Here is a 23,422-nt window from a genome sequence, read left to right as displayed (position 1 = left end):
ACCCCAGACCCAGATGCCTCTCTCATACCCTCGGAGCGAAGGGAAACCTTGAGAGTGGGCGGAAAGAAGGTTATCGCTTGGAGGGACACTGGGGCACAAGTGTCAACTATCCACCAATCCCTAGTGGACCCCAAACTCATCAACCCTGAGGCTACAGTGACAATTCAACCCTTCGTGTCACAGTCTGTAACCTTGCCTACAGCCCAGTTGCATGTCCAGTACAAGGGCTGGTCAGGAATGTGGACTTTTGCAGTCTATGACAATTATCCCATTCCCATGCTGCTGGGGGAAAACTTGGCCAACCATGTGAAGCTAGCCAAGAGGGTGGGAATAGTCACCCGCAGCCAGGCTAAGCAAGCTTTCACCCCCATCCCTGTTCCTGAGCCGTCCACCAGGGCCCCGTCTGTGTTACCGGAAACCCAAACACAGGTGGTGGAACCGGATCCCCTGCCAACGACTGCAACAGCCGTAGTGGATCCAATCCCAGAGACCCAGCCAAAGCCAGTCCCAGAACCGGAACTGGCAACGCAACCAGCACCAGAACCATTGCCAGCACTGAGTCCAGCGCTTGCAACCCCGTCTACAACTCCGATGCCAGAGGACACCAGCGAGTTTGAACTGGTGGAAGCAGCAGATAACCCTACCCAAGAGGCTCAGCCAGAGCCTGAAATACCACATAGTGCACCAGCGAACAGCGGTTCACAGTCAATGGAAAAAGCCCCAGCACCTGCATCGCTTCCAGAGGGACCAAGCCCCAGTCCACAGTCCAAGGAGGAACTGATGTCTCCAGCATCAAGGGAACAGTTCCAGGCCGAGCAGGAAGCAGATGACAGCCTTCAGAAAGCTTGGGCGGCGGCACGGAGCACCCCACCGCCTCTCAGCTCTTCTAACCGATCCCGGTTTGTTGTAGAACAAGGACTTTTATACAAGGAGACTCTTTCTGGTGGGCACCAGGAAGACTGGCATCCTCAAAGACAGCTGGTAGTTCCCACGAAGTATCGGGTAAAACTCTTGAGCTTAGCCCATGATCATCCCAGTGGCCATTCTGGGGTGAACAGAACCAAAGACCGGTTGGGGAAGTCCTTCCACTGGGAGGGAATGGGCAAGGACGTTGCTAATTATGTCCGGTCTTGTGAGGTGTGCCAACGAGTGGGAAAGCCCCAAGACCAGGTTAAAGCCCCTCTCCAGCCACTACCCATAATTGAGGTCCCATTTCAGCGAGTAGCTGTGGATATTCTGGGTCCTTTCCCAAAGAAGACACCCAGAGGAAAGCAGTACGTACTGACTTTCATGGATTTTGCTACCCGATGGCCGGAAGCTGTACCCTTAAGCAACACCAAGGCTAAAAGTGTGTGCCAGGCATTAGCAGACATTTTTGCCAGGGTAGGTTGGCCCTCCGACATCCTTACAGATTCGGGAACTAATTTCCTGGCAGGGAACATGAAAAACCTGTGGAAAGCTCATGGGGTGAATCACTTGGTTGCTACCCCTCATCACCATCAAACCAATGGTCTGGTGGAGAGGTTTAATGGAACTTTGGGGGCCATGATACGTAAATTCGTAAATGAACACTCCAATGATTGGGACCTAGTGTTGCAGCAGTTGCTTTTTGCCTACAGGGCTGTACCACATCCCAGTTTAGGGTTTTCACCATTTGAACTTGTGTATGGCCGCGAGGTTAAGGGGCCATTACAGTTGGTGAAGCAGCAATGGGAGGGGTTTACGCCTTCTCCAGGAACTAACATTCTAGACTTTGTAAGCAACCTACAAAACACCCTCCGACACTCTTTAGCCCTTGCTAAAGAAAACCTAAAGGATGCTCAGGAAGAGCAAAAGGCCTGGTATGATAAACATTCCAGAGAACGGTCCTTCAAAGTAGGAGACCAAGTCATGGTCTTAAAGGCGCTCCAGGCCCATAAAATGGAAGCGTCGTGGGAAGGACCATTCACGGTCCAGGAGCGCCTAGGAGCTGTTGACTATCTCATAGCCTCCCCCACCTCCAACATAAAGCCTAAGGTATACCATGTTAATTCTCTTAAGCCCTTTTATTCCAGAGAATTAAACGTTTGCCAGTTTACAGCCCAGGAAACAGATGACGCGGAGTGGCCTGCAGGTGTCTACTACGAAGGAGAAAGGAATGGTGGCGTGGAAGAGGTGAACCTCTCCACGACCCTGGGACATCTGCAGCGACAGCAGATAAAGGAGCTGTGCACAAGCTTTGCACCGATTTTCTCAGCCACTCCAGGACGGACCGAACGGGCATACCACTCCATTGACACAGGTAATGCTCACCCAATTAGAACCCCACCCTACCGGGAGTCACCTCATGCCCAAGCGGCTATACAAAGGGAGATCCAGGACATGCTACAGATGGGTATAATCCGCCCCTCTAGCAGTGCATGGGCATCTCCAGTGGTTCTAGTTCCCAAACCAGATGGGGAAATACGCTTTTGCGTGGACTACCGTAAGCTAAATGCTGTAACTCGTCCTGACAACTATGCAATGCCACGCACAGATGAGCTATTGGAGAAATTGGGACATGCCCAATTCATCTCTACTTTAGACTTAACCAAGGGGTACTGGCAAGTACCACTAGATGAACCCGCTAAGGAAAGGTCAGCCTTCGTCACCCAGGCAGGGGTGTATGAATTCAATGTACTTCCTTTCGGGTTGCGAAATGCACCCGCCACCTTCCAAAGACTTGTAGATGGTCTCTTAGCGGGATTGGGAGAATCTGCTGTTGCCTCTCGATGATGTGGCCATTTTTTCTGATTCATGGACAGAACACCTGGAGCACCTGAAAAAAGTCTTCGAGCGCATCCGACAGGCAGGACTAACTGTTAAGGCTAAAAAGTGTCAAATAGGCCAAAACAGAGTGACGTACCTGGGGCACCAGGTGGGTCAAGGAACTATAAATCCCCTACAGGCCAAAGTGGATGCTATCCAAAAGTGGCCGGTTCCAAAGTCAAAGAAACAGGTCCAATCCTTCTTAGGCTTGGCCGGATATTATAGGCGATTTGTACCACACTACAGCCAAATCGCCGCCCCGCTGACAGACCTAACCAGAAAGAAACAGCCAAATGCAGTTCAGTGGACTGATAAGTGTCAAAAGGCCTTTAACCAGCTTAAGGCAACACTCATGTCTGACCCTGTGCTAAGGGCCCCAGACTTTGACAAACCGTTCCTAGTAACCACAGATGCGTCCGAGCGAGGCGTGGGAGCAGTTTTAATGCAGGAAGGACCGGATCAAGAATTCCATCCTGTCGTGTTTCTCAGCAAGAAACTGTCTGAGAGGGAAAGCCACTGGTCAATCAGCGAAAAGGAATGCTACGCCATTGTGTACGCGCTGGAAAAGCTACGCCCATATGTTTGGGGACGGCGGTTCCAACTACAAACAGACCATGCTGCGCTACAGTGGCTTCATACCGCCAAGGGAAATAACAAAAAACTTCTTCGGTGGAGTTTAGCTCTCCAAGATTTTGATTTTGAAATACAACACATTTCGGGAGCTTCTAACAAAGTGGCTGATGCACTCTCCCGGAAAAGTTTCCCAGAGTTAACTGGTTAACAATTGTTCTTGAAATAAAACATATTGTTAGTTTTTATATAATCAGTAGTATGTCTAAAGGTACATGTGTTTTATTAACTCTGTTTTCTCCTAGAGCTCCAGGAAGAAATCACAGCCAGTGTGGAACCGGACATCCAACACAATCTGTGATTTGGGGGGCGTGTCATAACTATAAAGGGAAGGGTGACAGCTCTCCTGTGTACAGTGCTATGGAATCCCTCCTAGCCAGAGACTCCAAATCCTTTTACCTGTAAAGGGTTAAGAAGCTCGGGTAACCTGGCTGACACCTGACCCCAAGAACCAATAAGGGGACAAGATATTTTCAAATCTTGGGGGGGGGAAAGGTTTTTGTGTGTGTCCTTTGTTTAAGGGGTTGTTCGCTCTTGGGACTGAGAGGGACCAGACATCAATCCAGGTTCTCCCCATCTTTTTAAACAAGTCTCTCTTATTTCAAAATTGTAAGTAAAAGCCAGGCAAGGCGTCTTAGATTTACTTTGTTTTCTCAACTTGTAAATGTACCTTTTACCAGAGTGTTTATTTTTGTTTGCTGTACTTTTAACCTAAGACAGAAGAGGGGGGTGCTCTGAGCTCTTTAAGTTTGATTACCCTGTAAAGTTATTTTCCATACTGATTTTACAGAGATGATTTTTACCTTTTTCTTTAATTAAAAGCCCTCTTTTTAAGAACCTGATTGATTTCTCCTTGTTTTAAGATCCAAAGGGGGTTTGGATCTGTATTCACCAGGAGTTGGTGAAAGGAAAGAGGGGGGAAGGGTCAATTTATCCTTGTTTTAAGATCTAAAAGGGGTTTGGATCTGTATTCACCAGGAGTTGGTGAAAGGAAGGAGGGGGGAAGGGTCAATTTCTCCTTATTTAAGATCCAAGGAGTTTGGATCTGTATTCACCAGGGAATTGGTGAAGGTCTCTCAAGGCTTCCCAGGGAGGGAATTCTTAAGATGGTGGCAGCGGACCAGAGCTAAGCTGGTGGTTAAGCTTAGAGGTTTTCATGCAGGCCCCTACATTTGTACCCTAAAGTTCAAAGTGGGGATACAGCCTTGACAAACCTACTTTGACCTCTATGGCTAGCACTTATAATTTAAAATCTATCTTTCTTTAGTTAAAAAACTTATTTTAATGTTTTATCCTTACCAGTGGGCTTGTCTAAAGTGCTTGGATAATCTGTTCAGATTACAAAGGCTGGTGCAAATCCTCTGTCCTTTGACAAAGTGACAAACTAATCAATGAGCTTGCACTGTTCAAGAGAAGATCTTCAGCAGTGTAAGACAGTACATTTCTAGGGTGCAAGGCTTGGGGGCTGGAGGAATTGGTTTGAGTCTCCCTCTGTATAATCCATGAATGGTTGAGAGAGCATTCATGCAACTCAGCTGGGCGTGTCTCTCCACAAGTTGATAGCTGAGTGATCACAGCACTTGGAAGGGTTTGCTGCTTGTCACTGGCATAACATTGTAAGAGACAGCCCAGGCTGAAAAGTTTAAGGGGACTCAGTGGTCCCCGCAGTCTAGGTTGTACCCCAAGGGATGTGACAACCAGCAGTGACTTTTATAAATGCGGTTTCACAATCACTTAAGATCTCACCCTCTCCCATACCTGTACGTCAGCACACTCAAAACTACACGCAGAGTAACAGTTACCAAAACTATGCACAGCAGATCAATGGCTTTCTGTGTTTATGCCGCTCAATTTCAGAGACTTTACAGAAGCCTCACATTTAACAACAGAAATAGCACAAAGCCCAGAGTTGTTTTGCAGAATGGTGGCACAAACATACACTGCAAGGTCTTGTGCACTTGAAAGTCATACCTGGTTTTGACAGTTGCAGCAAAGAGTTGTAAATGTCATGACAATCCCTTTCTCTGGGAACAATAAAGTGAACTACCCTGAAGTTCTTGCACTGGATCACAAGAGGGCAGCCTGAAGTAGTCAAGGCAAGTTTCTCCACTGCAGCGATATGATGATGTAGTATCTATGGCACACAATAATTCATAATTCAAGTCTTACTGTAAGATGTTAGTTAATAGCACTTTAAAATATACTTTTGAAAAGAGACACAAAGTATATTGTTAAACATAACTGAACAAGCTAGTCAAAAATCCTTATACAATAGGTTTAATTTGTTAAAGAAATCTCTGACACTGGCATTTTGGTCAACCTATCCTAACCATTTATTTGAAATTATGCTCCTTCTCTTCCGCTAAACTTCACAGGATTACCAGTATGTCACAAACTTCAAGGGAATATCTTTCTTCACACATAATGCAAAGGTAAATCTTCAGAAAGGCAGGTCAATCACTTTCTATAAAGCTCCGTTGCCTGAAAAGCTGTATCCATTTAGGTGTTGGGAAGATATGCGGTTGGTTGCTTTCCATGTCTGGGAGTGCTCTTAAGTTCAAAGCATCAAAAATAGCAACCAAACAAAACAGCTAAAAGTACAGAAAAAGTTATTTTTAGTTAACCTCTTAACTAGATTTAGTTGAACATTTTTCATCAAAATGATTTTCTGGAAGAAAAAAAAAGTCTTTTTTGCAAAAGTGAAATTAAATGTTGCAAAAACAAAAAATTCAATTTTCTGTCCTGAAAATCAAAAGGAGGGTTTCTCAGCTCCCTGTCTAGAAGGCTTTTGTCAATTTTGCTTTCCTTCTGTAGGCTGTGAAATTGACACAAAATTTTCCAGGAGGGCTGCTTAGGTTCAACACCTTAGCTTTCGGCCTCTCCAACACCAGAGCTGATGGTAGTGAGGGAGAGACAGGAAGGCTGAGCACCCTGCTCTTTGACAGCAGGCCTGAGAGGCTATTGTCAATTTCATTTTCTGCCAGATCCTTCCATGCCAGCAGCCGAGAAGGCTAAAAAGTTTTGGTTCTCCAGAAACAATTTTTCTTGAAACCCCTTTTTGTGAAAAAAAATACAGCATTTCACCTCAGGTCAGGAGGAAAACATGGAATCTTTTGCAGAAAGGGATTTCCATTATCAGCCAGCTTTAATCTTAACACAACTCAGTTTTACTATCCTCAAACTTTAGTTTTAAGCAGTTGGACCACTACTTGACATGCAGAAGATGGACTTTCTAATGAAGAATGTGAAGGTTACCTTACATTTATGCCTATAACTGTAGTTTATGTTAGTGCTCTTTACTTTTGACATCACTTCCTAGAATCAGCCTCTCTTTACCCACACAGGTGTGAGCTAGGAGGCAGCATAATCTGTTCATGGGAACAGGATGAAAAGAGAGATGAGAAAGATCTACTATGAATTATTCTACAGCTACTCATCTGGATGATCTAGATGTTATACTCAGACTCCAAAGTCAGTTCCATACAACTTCTCCCCCACCAAACCACCACCTCAACCACAATACATGTCCTTTGAGGGAAGAAAGAATTAACATAGGAATTTTACTAAGTTTTTTACACAGACGTAAACACAACAGATCAAATATGGAAAAATGCACATGTGATTTAACAGTTGTTTTCCTATGCAGGAAAGCCACAGATACAGTCTGCTTCATCTGAGACATTGAAAGGAGCATATTGTTCAGCCCTCTTACTACCACAGTTGTTTTCTCCTCTTAAGACTCAAATAAAATTAGACAGGAGTTTAAGAAAGCATTTTGCAAGACATGTATTTGAGAGGAAGAGACTAGATTTCAACAACAGAATTTTATACAGTGGAACCCAGTTTATCCAATCTAATTGGGACTGGGGCCAAATCGGATAATCAAAAATCCAGATAATATGGAGAATGGGCAAAGAGCTTCAATCCCTGGCAGCAAAGCCCAGGGCTGAGAGCAGGAGCTGAGCCCCGCCACCCGGAGGTTCAGTTAATATGGAGAGCCAGATAATGTAGGCTCAGATAAATGGGGTTCTACTATACTAACAATGATTAAAGATGCTCTTATATATACACTCTGTCTATAAATTTACTTCAGTACAAGTTGTACTGTGGATACAACTGGACTGACTTCAAGGATATTAAAATGAAGTAAAGCACAATGGGAACAATCAGTGCTTTTGAACTTTTTTTTTTTTTTGTTAACATATACAGCACCTTTCATTCTGAAGAATTCCAAAGCTTCTTAAAAACTATGTACTGTATCCACAGAAACACTGAAGTTCAGATTCCACTGAGACAGCGGGCAGCTGCTAGCCAAGCAGGTAATCAGGATACAGGACTAAGGTCATAGCTGAGATGCTCATACCTTTTTTAAAAACCTACAAGATCGTCAGTGTTCATGCAGAACTGACACCCTTGGGTTTTGCGGTCTCATTTAAGACTACAAGGATTTGAACCTCAAGTTCAAGGTAATCTAGATATGTTAAACCTGATGCTTAGAACACTAAACAATCTCTTCCTATCTGATAGCACAGAAAGTCAAAGTGGTAGAGATCTACACAAAGTCACCACACGCAAATGAAGAACTAATTGGCATGACCATCTTTTAATAGACAAGAAATGGAAATTAGCTGCATAATGACTTGATTTTCAGAGATACAAAGCACCCACAGCTCCCACCTTTGAAAATCAGGCAGCTATTTAAGTGCTTAAATAATATGGATTTACTTTAGACTCCCAAGTTTTAAAATATTAGCTATAATGACAAGATGCAGCACTTAAACCTGGTCACTGGCACAGTAAGAGTATAGATTGTGAATCTATTGCTTATTGTTTGTGTGCATCATGAAGTAGGGGAAAATATTTGAGAAACTATATCCAGTTAATTATTTATCTTTAATTAGACATGCACAAGAAGAAGAAAAAAAGGAAAGAAAACACATTTGGAGAAGCTATGCATTTTCAGGCTACAAGGTAATGCATTTGATATCCTTACCCAAGTCTCCTTCTGGCTAGAGTCTATAAATAACAGATGCGTTGCTGTAAGGTACAGAGTTCCCATTAACGATTTGTTGCTGGTGCTGAAACGGTCTATTAATTTCACCTGCTCTACCTGCAGGAAGGGGGGGAAAAAAAAAAAAAAAAAAACACACATTTTACAGGAAATAAAAAATGACTGAACATTGCAGGGAAAAACCTTCCCTGACAGTGAGATCTATCAGCCTGTGGAATAATCTTGAAAGTGGTCGAAGCTCAAATACATTGCACATTTAAAACTACATCGGACAAATTCTAGGAAGCAAGCAATAGCAAACAAATCTGATTTGCCAGGAAGATTAACTAGGTAATCCCATTCAACACAATGCACAATAAATACACAAGGCTAGGATCATAAGTAGATTCAATTCTCATCTGTAAAGTTAAAGTTTTTCAAATAAAGAGTCACGTTCTGTTCTGCTACGTATTAGGGATTATTTTCCACTGGTGTTGATCGGTGCATTTAAGAACCATTTTGAAAGCAAGAGGTATAATTTGCTAAAGTAGAAAACATGTAGCATCCAAGTCTATCTGAAGTATAGCAGCAAATCCTCAAACAACAGTAAGTATATTATCCTGTTATGTAGAAGTCTCGAGTATTGAATTAATTTTTTTTTTCTTCCGAGGTTTTCTGTATCCCCGTCAGAGCCCACGGACCAACCTGTCCTGACTTCATTTTCACTCCCACTTTGTACTGTTCCCACCCTCCAAAATCTAGGTCATGGTGTAATGACTTGCTCTCTGGTAGTGAACTGGAAACTCCCAGTAAAACGGAAACAAGGGCTACTATCAGCAAAAAGACATTCTCCTAAAATAGCAGAGGACTTGTTTTTAGAATAGAGAGCCCTTGCGGGGAGAGATCTCTCATGCTGGCACCCAACCAAAAATCTTCCCATTCTTAACCCCAATAAAGGAATATTTCATAAAAAGGGGTTTTAGATAGCCCACAATTTAGCTGGCATGAACAAAGCCCTTTAAAAACTCCACACAGTTTGTTTTACAAGAAACAAACGTTACATGACCCTATATGTGAAACACCACAACACAAAAGGACTACAGTGAAAGGCTGGTCTGTGCAGTCCTCATTATTTCTTGGCAGGACTGTCTCATTAGTGCCAAGTTAGAGCTGTGTTACTAGGGGCCCAACGCTGTTCCCATTAAAGTCAATGGCACAACTCCCAATCACTTCTATGGCAGCAGGATCAGCACCCAGGAGAGGTGGCTGTGACAGCATAGATAAAGCCCTGGATCAACAAAGCAGGCATCTCCATTTCCTAGATATTACCTCGATAATGCAGGCACAGATAATGGTATCATTCTGGATGACCGGAGCACTGCTTTACCGTGTTATATCCGAATTCGTGTTATATCAGGTCACGTTATATCGGGGTAGAGGTGTAGTTTGGAAGCAATATTTTGACAAAAAATAACATTGTCTCTAAGAATTGTAGAGAGCTTTCAATAGCAGGATGGAAACCAGTCACCCCAACAATATATGAAATCTATTTACAGTGACCAGAGTCACAGGAGAGGACTGAGTAATTGATTGGGACTGGTAGTGATGATCAAAGACTGCATGACAAAGGACATGTCTTGAATGTTCTCTAGTAAGATGGCTAGTATATCACAGAAGAAAAATACAACAATCTTAAGTCTTGCCTTGCAAGTGTTTAAAAAGCGATTAAACTCTGAGAAGTAACTAAAAATTGTATTCTGTCATTCCAGGTTTACTGTCTTGCCATGACTCCATATCAAATTTGTTCAGGTTACAAACAGATTTCCTGCCCCCAAAACCCTTATTAAATACCATGCCTGCAAACTCATCCTGAGATCTAACAGCCAAGTTGTACTCCTTCTGACAAAAGTATTACTAGTAAAAGACCCTACAGTGGAATGGACTCAGAAGTACTGATGATTTTTGAAGCAGAAATTAATCCCATAGCTGTATTGTTCTCCAATAGTAAATAAGCTAAAAAGTAATACAATTGAATTCTTTCACTAAAAGAAGATTTTAATTGGAATACACATAAGAAACAGATCTGTGGTGCTCTTTTCTGAGCATAACCATACTATTTCTTTAGTCTAACCAAAAAACAAAACAAAAAATTGACAAACTGTCACTCCTGTACAATGTAAGCATCTAAGTACATTACAAAAGCTTGGCCAGACACTTGTAGAGTTCATTTCAGATTTGTTTAAAAAAGTAAAGAGCACCATAACTGGAAAGTCCGTCCACAGGCTGAACACAGTTACGTGTATGGCTTTATAGATTACAGAGTCAGTGATAAGAAGACTGGATGCACGTGTCAACAGTTCTCATTGGTAGAATACTGGGCCCAACAGTTGCTGCTCTTTAAATATTCTGTGACTGTGTGGTTAGGCTCTAGTGCACCACTGCTAAGGTTCCACTGAGCACTAAAGTGGCACTACTAGGGGAACTGAGGCAGAAGCACAGGGACTGGGCTCTCCTAACCCCATTTCACATAGAATCCATCTCACTCACACTGCCCTTTATCTTTATTTTGCATGTTTAGTTCGAAGAGGAACAATAGATAAAATTTTGAAATGTATGTAAGGATTTAGGAGCTTAAGTCCCATTTTCAAATGCAATTTAAGCACTTCAAAACGTAAATCTCATTGAAAGAGAATGGGATTTACGTTCCCAAGTCAATTAGGTGCTTTAGAAAATTTTACTCAGTATGTGCTGTAACAGCAATGAACACTAAGGGCAACTCCAAAGTTCCAAAGAGAATTTTCAATTACAAACTCAATCCACAATAAAATAGCCTCATTACTGAGACTGGAAAGGAAAGGGAAGGAACTTCATGATTACCTCTTCAGGTTAATGTTCTCACTGCCAGCCCATTGGTCTAGATCGGCGTGTCATTGCACTGTTGCCCCTAGACCCCCCTATAAGTTTTGCCTTCAAGCCAGGATTCCATTTGCAGCATTCATAGTTTGTTTAGCCATTTACTATACCATCCACGTGGAAAAACAAAATCTCCAAAGAGCAGTCAGATTAAAAAAGTAAATATGCCTCCCATAACAGTCAGAACAAAGTCCAGCCTAAACTATTATGCAGAAGGGATTTGCAAGATATTTATATTTGAATTGCCCCACTTCCCATGATAGATCTGCTTACATTTATTATCAACTGGTATATGCCTGCTTGCCTGCCTTCCTCCACTCCCATGCACATTATATCCTCCAAAGTTTATTTGAAAAAAAATCCAAACAAACAAAGCAAGCACATTAGTAGACATGTTTCATAATTGAACAGAGTCCTTTCATAACCAACCTTGGTCATTCCTGACAATTCAATCCCACATTTTAATGTGAATTGTTTCTAGCAGGATTTAAAAATAATATTAGTCTCTGACAGAGCACCCTCAAAAAATTCAGGACATACCATTTAAATTTCCTTTTTAAAAAATTACATTTTTCTCTCTTCATCTGATTATATTTACAGATAAAGGATTTTTTTGACAAGAGAAACTAAGGCCCAATTCCTGCAATTAACTCTGCACAGTCAAATCCTGTACCCATCCTGAGCCTCATTGATTCCTATGGGATTGGGCCTACACAGAGCTAGGTGGAGGTTTGGTGCCAAAATAACTACTTGGAAATCGGTGAACCTAGCTAGCCCAGTTTTCTGTCAAATGTAAAGTTAAAAGTAAAACATATATCTATATTCTGGATTGCTACTTTCATTTACAGGAGTTAAAATTTGCTGTAGTAAAAACAAAATTCTCAAACATTACTTTAAAAATGACAATGTTTCTTTCAGTCTATTCACTTGTCTCTAGTATGTTAGTTTTGTGTAGCATAATAAGTCTTAATTTATGTAGCTTTGTTGGCAAGCAGCTGACTGATCAAACCCTCCCCAGCCATAATGAGTTTTATATTGATGCATAAAGAAAATTAAAAACCGATAACCTGCTCCCTTAATTAAATATTGGCTATAACTACAGTACTTTAAAACTGGAACGTGACATCATCCCCTTCCTCCATATGTCTATAAATCTTTATGGTCAGACTGCCTGATCATTAAATGAATAGCTTGTGAGGTGATGCCTTCTGGGGAACTGCAGATAATGCAGTCTTCAGCAGCCTTTGCAGACAGCAGCCTCCAGCAAGAAGAGAGGGAGTGCTGAACTGCAACTCATTCTGCATATCAAAAAAACACCAGACACCACAGAAACACAGACATCAAGTAGTTTCAACTAGGAACATTTTTGCTTCTGCCATTTGCTTCTTTATAACATATAAAGAGGGCCTGAAAGTTTTATTTATATTAAATTCCCCTTACTTCTTTTCTTTATCAAAGGAAAAATATCAGGAATGTCTACTCTGGCCTAAGTGGTTTTTCTGGAGATGTCTCAGAGCTGCATTCTATTAGCTCTCACACTAACTGAAGGGGGCAAGGGTGATGAATCTTTAACAAAGGCATTCTTTCTCCAAAGTATGACCTACCTAAGTTAGAAAACAGATGCACACAAGTTTTAAAAAGTTACTAAAAATCCTCTCGCTCATCCTTCACTCTCTTGATTCGTGATATCATTGGAGTAGTTTTGCAGACATCATCATCTACACTAGGGACATTTTCTAAATATTTCCCACCATAACAACAATTCAAGTCAATTTGTGCTTACAATGTTAGAAATACTAGAGTAGACTAGCAGTCAGCACTTCACTCATTGACTTTGCTCAGAACAGATCTAATTGACATGGTATTAAAGATGCTGGCAATCTGTCTACACTAGAGCCATGATCCAGCATGGGCAGTCCCTTATGCCCGTGCAGGGATCTACTGAAGTCAACTGGGCTCTGCACTGGCGCATAGACGGCCATGCATGAATCAGCTTGGACGATGACTGTTTACAGGCCCCATCAGTTGTGTTCTAGCTCTACTGGGAACCATAAAGAACTAAAAATTGGTTCAAATCCAGTTTTTTCCCTTTGCAGGTCATCTTTAAAGAGGAATCATCAATTTAAAAATCACATTTCTGTATGAATTTTCCCTACTATTCATATAAAAATAAATCATAAAACCAGAACGGGGAAGAGAGTTTCCATTTCTTTGCCTGTTTACTTTGTACACAAGATGTTGTCAGATGCACAACCACTTGCACCATTTCCTCTGCATGACTTCTGTTTGAGTCTTTCACCCAAAAAAAGGAAAACATAAAAAAAAAAAATTGATTGTAAAACCACAGGAACTGACAGAGAAACACACTCCAGGGGAACTTGGCAACTATTTTTAACTCCCTTTGAACATAATTATATTTCCAGCTGACATGTATGGTGTGTACACTGAATATTTTCCTTTGGTGGGATTATATCCTGCTCTGGCTGGGGAAGACAGGAGATGACTTGATCTGGAAAGTCTGCTCCATCCCTACCTTCTGTGATCCGTGAGGCACAGGAGGAAAAATGCGTCCTGTGACCGCTCCCATCGCGGAAACCATGTTAGCGCAGAGTGGGGAGAGCACAGGCAGGGAGGGGGAGGTGGCTTTGTAGAGAGACTTTCACCACTCCCTGTTTTGTTTGTATTTCACAAACCTGCTGCACCAAACCGGCCGCGACTCCAAAGAGTGACCGGGGGGGGGGGGGGGGAGAGACAGAAGATCCTGCCAGCGGAGAGCGGCCCCGGCCCCCTGTCTGCACCCAATGTCCCTCACGGCTCCCCCAACCCAGCAGAGACTCACCTGCCACCCTCCCGGCAGCATCTCCCCAAAGGTCCCCTCCCCAATGGCGCCGCCACACCTCCCGCACAATACTACCACCCCTATGGCCCCCCACCCAGCTCCCTACTACCTGCAGCCCCCCGTGACCCCCGCACCCTCCATGGCCCCCACTTCCCCCAGTGGCCCAACCACCCTTATGGCCCCCCAGCGCCCCCCATTGACCCCCGCACCCCCCATGGCCCGCAGCGCCCTCCCGCACCCGGCCCCCGATTGCCCCGCAGCGCGGGGAGGGGGCGGCGAGTACCTTGGTGGTGCGGATGTGCTCCATGGTAGCTCCCGCCGCCGCCGCTCACAGCTGCCACCGCCCCGCTACGCCCAGCGTCTCCCCGCCACAGCCGCCGTCACCTGGAGACATTTCCGGGCAAGGGGGGGAGTCGGCGAGGGAGCGGCCCAGAACTGCCTGGGAAGAGCCCGCGCAGCGCCCCCTGCCGGCTGGGGGACTCATCGGGCTCTTACAGGGCCCCCGGCTGCGGGTGGGAGGCTGGATGTGGTGGGTGCTGAACTCGCCCCTGCGTTAAAGGCAGCAGCTCTGTGATCCAGCCCCCAGCCCTGCCCAGCAGCATCTCGGTCACCACGGTGGGAACCACACAAAACTGTCACTCCTCCTTTGCCCAGCTAACACTAATGGAGAGATTAGCCCCTGTGCAGGGCAAGGCCTAGCAGGTACCAGTTAACCCCACTTCAGACTGGGGATTCTCCCCAAAACCTCAAATAAACCTGAACCCCCCATCCCCCATGTTATCCACCCTAGATAAAATAACCCAGCCCTCAGGGGCTGACACCTTGGAGACAAGAGCCTTAGCCACCCCAACCCACCTTCTCCTTTAAGAGATGCCCCTGACCCACTTCTCCCTGTTTTAGTGCTTTACATGCCATATCACATAGCAAGTCAATATACAGATCACTTTATTTTATGTTGCTGAACATCACAACATAATTGTTTATTTGTTCATGGGAGGCATCTGGAGCATGAGACACATCTTGAAAATCTAAAGAAAGAATTAAGGCCCCAGTCCTACAACAAGCTGTGTGTGGATGCAGGGATCTATCCAGGTGGATCTCAGGGTAGGATCATGGCCCACATTCCCAATCCACCAGCCTACCTCTTCCCAAACAACTGAAGAAAGTGGGGAGCTTTGTAGTGTACAGGTCCAGGCTGTGGTGACTCAGGGAGCAAATTCCAAAGCTGATAATAATGATTATAATAATGCAGATAATGAAAGGCTGTAATAGATAGATAGATAGATAGATAGATAGATAGATAGATAATATCATTTGGACCACAAATAAAGCATGGTGTGTTGCTTCTTAAAAATAAGTTTTGGCCTTCATCTTCTATATACAGTTGTCCTTCACTCCCAGGAAACACAGGTGACAGCCCTACCTTTAAATCTCCTCTTTGTGTCATACGATTAGTGTTATAGTCACTGATCTATTAAATTCACCAGTTTTAATGTTAAATTTCTCAGCCACAGACCCCAGTGTTGAAGGTCCCCTGGTGCATCCTCTGACCACCTCTTACCAGGAGGCTTCTATGAAATATAAAGCTGTCCTCCTCTGACAGAACCTCCCTGAGGAAGTCAACAGTGGAAACACTACCTCTCCCCTCCCCAATGAATCAGCCCATCTGGCACAGCAAGTCAGTACCTTCCTGCTCCCAAGAGTGAGTGAATTTGGACCAAAGTTTCTAAAGATTTTTGAGAATGAAAAGTGCAATAAAATTATTATTTTATTAGTTATTTAAACATAGTTATGCACACAGATATGACACAGGATTTCACAGCTGCAGACTGAGGCAAATACTACAGATGGATTTTAAACTAAGATTAGATCATTTTATGTCCATCAATAACATTTGAAGCTCAGTAAGCCAAGGCATGTAATAAATGTTATCAAAACTCAGACTTCAACAGTGTCTAAGAAAAAGTACTTGAAATTCTAGATATGGAGTACATCACAGCCTGAATCAAACCATCTCAAGACTTGTTTCAAGAAAGATGGGCTCCAGCAAACCAGTTGCTCATGACATTTGAAAATATACCTACTGACAATCAATGATCAACAATACATTCAGGCTCCAAGGTAATGTTGAAAAATGAGGACTGGTCTCTCCTGACTGTTGAAAGCATGTTCTCACACAGACCACTCTACCGGGATATATATATATATATATATATATATATATATATATATATATATATATATATATATATATATATATATATATGTGTGTGTGTGTGTGTGTGTGTGTGTGTGTGTGTGTGTGATGAATCACCAACGTCCTGTAAGTCTCCTTCCTGTGTCATGCCTTTCCACCAAAAGGCCTTATGACTTCATATTTACTTGTAAAAGAAAGTTTAAAATAAAAAAATAACTATTCCAGAACCAAATAATACTCAAAATACCTGTTTGTATACTTCCCAATGGATTTTCAGGGGGCCACCTGAACAAGCACAATGTATGACCCTGCAAAAATCTAGATTTCTGAGTCAGGGACTGGCAAAAGAGGCTGGGGTCTATAAGCAAAGAAGCTATTTCCTGTTTTTGGTTCCTCCTGCATTCAGAGAAGAAAGACTTTATACATTCCTTGTAATTCATCAAGATTGTATCAAAGAAAATACCTGACTCTATCATTAATTTCTACTCCCAACTGGAACAACCTCAGGTCCTAAAATTTTGACTAGCTGCTAAGATCGAAAAGGGGCAACACTATGTATACACAAAGTATATACTATACCCACATATATACAAACAATATATAAATATATATCCTTGATGCTCTGGAAGATGTGAGGGGAATAGCTACCAATGGGCTTCCCCAAAGATCTTCTTAAGCTAAAAGAGATGTATGGGCCATCAACAGCCTCCTTCTGAAGATCCCACTATCCCTGGAAAAGGATGTTGAACCTGCCAGTGACATCCCTCTTACAGATATTTTGTGCATAGAAAGGGAAGAGGGACACTGGACAAAAGGGACAGAATCATCTCTGATGATCCCAGTGCTTTGGAGGAAAGGCTGATCCACTGTTCTGCATTCTATAAAGATCCAGGTGTCCCCAAGGGGAAGTGAGCTGCCAGAAACCTCCTCCAAAGTTACTGCTTCAGGAGGGATCAGGCCACCAACAGTTGTCCACTGAAGAGCCTGCTGCTCTATTCGGGGGGTCAGAACACCAGGAACTTCACAAAGATGTACTTGTTTAGGGGTCTTCACCAGTTCACTAGCGGTCATCCAGCTACTGAACACAGCAGCTACCTAAGCTCTTTCCACACTATGTCTGAAACCATAATATCATCAAAGAACATAGGACACAGGACTGAAAAGGCCTCCTGGGTCGTCAAGTCCAGTCCCCTGCTATTACAGGCAACCCCAACATAATCCCATTCACAAAAATTATCAAGCTACATTTTAAAACTACTTAGGTTGTTTGCCCCCCCTCCCCTCCTCCTCACTCCAATTGGAATGCTATCACAGAACCTCACTCCTCTGATGGTTAGAAACCTTCTAATTTCTGGCCTAAATTTATTCACGGCCAGTTTATATCTATTTGTCCTTGTGTTGACATTGTCCTTTGGGTTAATTAGCTCTTCTCCCACTCCCTGGTCCCTTCCTTCCCTCCTTTTCCTATTTAGGAACATCTTTTCCTATTTTATTACTATAATGACCACCCCCAACATGTTATGACTATGTTTGTCTGGTTTTGTACTGTCTGATCTTGCAGCTTTGATGAGTTGTAAAACTGCATAATTGCATAATTCTATTGGAGACCCTGTGAAGCGTGCTGTGTTCAGAAACATAAACAAACATACATTCCCACTCAGCCTTCATTTTGCTAGGCTAAACAAACCAAGCTCTTTTAGTTTTCTATTGTTTCTATTAGTTATTCCATTTCCATGATCATCCTACCAGCCCTTCTGTGCAGCTTTCTAGATTGAATTCATCTTTATTGAACATGGGTGATCAGAATTGTACACAGTATTCCAGATGAAGTTGTTGGAATTATTAATATTTATGCAGAGTATTACTACAACCCTAATTTAACCATAAATTCCTTTATTAAATCTGAAGACCAAATGGTATTTATACAATTGCTCTGAACAAGCCTAAATAATAAGCAATTTATTATACCCAATGCAGTAACAAAACATTTATCAACAATTGATCAAAAATCAGATACTTACAAATGAGCTAACCCCAGGGGTGTTTAAATCAGGGGTGGGCAAACTTTTTGGCCCGAGGGCCACATTGGGTTTCCGAAATTGTATGGAGGACCAGTTAGGGGAGGCTGTGCCTCCCCAAACAGCCAGGTGTGGCCCGGCCCCCGCCCCCTATCTGACCCCCCCTGCTTCTCGCCCTGACAGCCTCCCCGGGACCCCCGCCCCAGCCATGCCCCCCTGCTCCCTGACCGCCCCCGGACTCCTGCCCCCCACTGCCCCATCCAAACCCCCCCTCCTTTCTGACTGTCCCCCTGGGACCCCTGCCCCCATTCAACCGCCCTGTTCCCCACCTTCTGACTGCCCCGACCCCTATCCACACCCCGAACTCCCCTGACCTCTATCCAACCCCCCCTGCGCCCTGCCCCCTATCCAACCCCCCCCGCTCCCTGCCCCTTTACCGCACTGCCTGGAGCACTGATGGCTGGCGGCTCTACAGCCGCACCACCCAGAGCACCAGGACAGGCAGCCGTGCCGCCCGGCTGAAGCCAGCCACGCCACCGCGCAGCACAGAGCACCGGGTCAGGCCGCGCGCAGCTCTGCAGCTGTGCTGCCCGGCAAGAGCTCGCAGCCCCGCCGCCCGGAGCATTGCGCCGGCGGCGCAGTGAGCTGAGGGTGTGGGGGAGGGGGAACAGCAGGGGAGGGGCTGGGGACTAGCCTCCCGGGCCAGGGGCTGGGCAGGACAGTCCCGCGGGCTGGATGTGGCCCGCAGGCCATAGTTTGCCCACCTCTGGTTTAGATCCACGTTGGTCAGCTCCAACATGGTCAGGCAGGTATTAGCAATGAACCCTTTCAGAGTTTACTTTTTATACCCTTCAACAAACAAGTGATGTCATTGCCAAGTACTGACTTCACCTAAAAACCAATTGGAGACAGATCACCCTTATTTCCACTTTTAATCCCGATAAGATTTACAACCTCCTTCCTTCTCTAGGCCTTTCCTCCCCACCTTCTTGCTGACCAGCAATTTTTCCATTGCACCTTGATTCACATAAGTGTTAACACCAGTGTGTGGGATGGGAAGGGTCATGTTGGCTCATTTTAGGACAGATTCTCTTTATTTAAAACCATCTGCAGTCATCCCTATCAGTCAGAGTCCTTCCTTTTAGAAACTTCCCCTTATCTCATTAGTTATTCTTTGAAACAGACATCCTCCCTACTTCATTCCTTCTGGCCTTATAATTAATTATTTTCAAGGCCTTTCCTTCTAATTGCTAGTCAGGGCCTTTCTTTACAACACATATTTATTTCCTTTACCAAACTTAAACTAACTCTAATTCTTAATTTTATATTTATCCTAGAGAGGTCTTACCAGTGCCTTGTACAATGGCATTTAATACTTCCCTATTTTTATTGGAAATACCCTGCCTGTTAAATCCTAAGATCATATTTTTATTTAACAGCTGCATTACATTGGTGGTTCATAGTCATCCTGTGATCAACTAATACACCAGGCCTGCACAACATATGGCATGCGGCCCACGGGGGCTCACTGTGCGGCCCGCGGGGGCAGGGCCGGCTCTAGGCACCAGCAAAACAAGCTGGTGCTTGGGGCCGCACATTTTTAGGGGCGGCATGGCCGGCGCCAGAATGCCGCCCCTAAAAATGTGCCCCGGCCACCCTAGCTCACTCCGCTGCCGCTCGCGCGCCGCTACTCGCCCTCCCTCCCAGGCTCTCAAGCCTGGGAGGGAGGGGGAGATCCCGAGTGGCCGCGGCGCCAGGACGGGGGAACTGAATCCTAAGCCAGCCTGAGCCCCAGGTGGCGGGGCCAAAGCCAAAGCCAGGCCCCACTGCCGCGTGCGGGGGATCAAAGCCGAAGCCCAAGGGCCTGTAACCTGAAGCCCTGGGGCTTTGGACCCCAGCAAATCTAGGCCAGCCCTGGCGACCCTACTAAAGTGGGGTCCTGACTCATAGTTTGAGAACCACTGAGCTATATTATCTCAAGCACCTTCATATCAGTACAACTGTCCACATTAGAGGGTTGTATCACTTTACACACAAAGCTGTACTGCTTTAACTATATAAGTGTAGTTAGACAATCTTGTAGGCATAGCTTTAGTTTGCGCTCTCTGGACCTGATCATGCAACTCTTAATTACATCAATAGTCCCCACTGAGTTTAACTTTGACATGAATTAGCGTTGCATGATTGAGCTATAGTAACATAATTGTATTTTTGTAACACAAAATATACCTTTATAAATCAATATTTATTTTAGGTGGATCAAACAGGTACCTTAACTACAATACAATCAGTTTACAAATGAAATTATATAAAATTAAAGATCAGCAATGGACTCTGTCTCGCATGTCTCTAGGTGATCTCTGAGTTCACAATGCTTGCTAATCTGATGCGTGAATATATACCTATAATCTGTCTGGACACTGAAGACACAAACTCCTTTCTGTCCATTCTTATTATTCATGATTTTGAAACCTAATACTATTCCCATAATTTTTTGTCTATTTAATATAACTTTTAAATTGTTTAAACATATGAATTACTATAGATAAAACATGCAACAACCTTTGCATATGCTACATGTGAGTGTCTACACTACAAAATGTAATGCCCATATTGCCACAACAGCCAAAAATGGTATGGCTGGACTGAGGTTTAGACAGGACTCAAACATTTTTACCACTGTCATAAAAGTGTGTTTTTCATGATCTCTAGCTCAGATGCACCATTGTTGGCAGGTTCGTTTTTCTAAACCAGATGCATAAACTCCCCAGCCTCTGTTTTACATTCTGACCTGGAATTATCCACCCTAATCATTTGTTTTGGAACTCTCTCTCTCTCTATATATATATAATGTAAAAAATTAAATAGTGTCAGCCTATGCATAGTAGCTATTGATACAAAATTTAACTTGCTTATTATTTAAAACTCATGTTCCCTGGCATAATCTGTGATGCCATATTCCATTTCTACTGAGCTTTGAAAATCCTCTCATGCCTGTTTCCAAACATATATATATATATATATATATATATATATATATATATATATATATATATAATATTCTTTTAGCTGACGTTGGGGTGTTAATCTTGAAACAGATACAGCTTTTGTTCAGTGCATCATTTTTTGGCTCTGCAAGGCTTGGTTAGCAAAACCTATTCTCAGGGCTATACTGCCTTTCATGATGATGCTGATGCACAGAGGGAAGCGAGTGAAAAAATAATTAAAGCAGCCAGTTTAGCGAAAAACCTTAGTAGAGAACAGCAAATTTTCAAGAAAGTGAGCACTGTGAACGATACAGTTACTAAAGTAAGCTTTAAAATATCTAAGGATATTGCTGCTGCTGGGAAATGCTTGACAGAAGGCGAGTTATTAAAAAAGTGTATGTTGATTGCTGTATCTGAGTTATGTCCAGAAAAGAGGGGAATATTTGAGAATGTCAGTCTATCACGCATGACTGTACGGAGAAGAATAGCTGACATATCTACCAATTTAAGTGATCAGTTAAAGCAGAGAGTCAGTGAATTCTGCTTTTACTCCCTAGCTATGGATGAAAGCACCGATTTAAAAGACACCGCCCAACTTCTTATTTTTATTAGAGGTATTGATAAAAACTTTGAAATTACTGAAGAACTTGCTGGCATGTGCTCCATGACGGGTCGCACAACCAGAAAAGAAATCTCCAGTGAAGTGATAAAGTGCACGAATGATAAATTGGGATTAGATTTCACAAACTTGGTGGCCATTTGTACTGATGGTGCTCCAGCTATGTGCCAAAAAAATGTTGGAGCAGTTACTCTTCTTGAAGAATTTATCGGGAGAGAAATAACCAAACATCACTGCATTATGCATCAGCAGGTTTTGTGTAGCAAAGTCTTAAAATTTGAGCATGTAATGTCAGTGGTAGTTTCCATTGTAAACTACATCCGTTCTAGAGGACTAAAACATAGGACATTTCGAGCCTTTCTTGAAGGGGTAGACACTGAGTGCAATGACTTAATCTACCATACAGAAGTGAGGTGGTTGAGTCGAGGAAGAGTGCTCCAGCGTTTTGTTGCTTTGAAAGAGGAGGTAGCGGTAGCAAAATTCCTAGACAATGGGCCAATAAAATTCCCAGAGCTTGAAAATGAGTCCTGGAATCAAGATCTCTTTTTCTTTTGTGATATTACAGCACACCTGAATGATCTCAACATTCAACTTCAGGGAAAAAATCAACTTATATTTCAAATGTGTGCAGCAGTGAAAGCTTTCAAAATGAAATTGAAACTTTTCAGAAGTCAGCTGTCAAAAGGTGAAATGTGTCACTTTCCCACTTGTGCACAGCGTATCCCTCAGCACAAACACGCCGAGTTAGGAGAAAAATACGCAAAGCACATCATTCTTTTGATTGAAGAATTTGACAGAAGACTTACTTTGTCTAAAGAAGAAGACGTCCAGTTGAAGCTGATTGAAGATCCCTTTTCTGTGGATCCAGAGGAAGTGCCACTAGATTTGCAGTTGGAGGTTACTGAACTTCAGTGTTCAGCAGTTTACCGAAATAAGCACAGAGAAAGCAGCTTGCGGGACTTCTACAAAAGTCTGGACAATGAAGTTGCACTGAAAACGTTCAGCATTTTTGGACGCACTTACATATGTGAACAAACATTTTCCATCATGAACATGAATAAAAACAAGCAACGTTCTTCTCTGACTGACGACCATTTGGAAGACATTATGAAAATATCCACTTCAAATATGACCCCCAAATGCGACAAGCTTGTTGCCGAAAAGAGATGTAATATTTCTCATTAAATTTGCAAGGTAATTATGAAAAGTACAAATGTTTTCTTTCAACGGAACAGATGTTTTTAATTTTTCCATGATTAATAAAAAAAATTAAAATAATTTAAAAAATTGTTTGATTTAATTGAAAAATTCTTAATAAAGTATCACACACCCTCCCCCCCAAACCTTAGCTGTTTCGGCGGGGCGGTGCTGGGGAAGGAGGGTTTGTTTCTGCGGGGCTGGGCGGTGCTGGGGGGGGGGTGTTTCCACGGGGCCGGGGGGTT

General features: G+C 43.3%; 1 protein-coding gene across 1 annotated transcript in view; it reads right to left on the bottom strand.

Annotated features, from left to right (window-relative positions):
* MTMR6 (myotubularin related protein 6) overlaps nucleotides 1-14,526 on the bottom strand; it is a 40,446-nt gene extending 25,920 nt beyond the window's left edge. Inside the window, exons 1-3 of the mRNA XM_065404548.1 lie at nucleotides 14,443-14,526; nucleotides 8,411-8,527; nucleotides 5,389-5,551 (exon numbers count right to left, since the gene is read on the bottom strand). Coding sequence (XP_065260620.1) covers nucleotides 5,389-5,551; nucleotides 8,411-8,527; nucleotides 14,443-14,466 — 304 coding nt within the window. The 5' untranslated portion in view covers nucleotides 14,467-14,526. The remainder of the gene's footprint in view (nucleotides 1-5,388; nucleotides 5,552-8,410; nucleotides 8,528-14,442) is intronic.
* Between the last annotated feature and the right edge of the window lie 8,896 nt (nucleotides 14,527-23,422).

Source organism: Emys orbicularis, chromosome 1, assembly GCF_028017835.1.
Source record: "Emys orbicularis isolate rEmyOrb1 chromosome 1, rEmyOrb1.hap1, whole genome shotgun sequence".
NCBI lineage: Eukaryota > Metazoa > Chordata > Testudines > Emydidae > Emys > Emys orbicularis.
The sequence above is the reverse complement of the archived record's forward strand: the minus strand, read 5'-3'. Positions and strand labels throughout refer to the sequence as shown.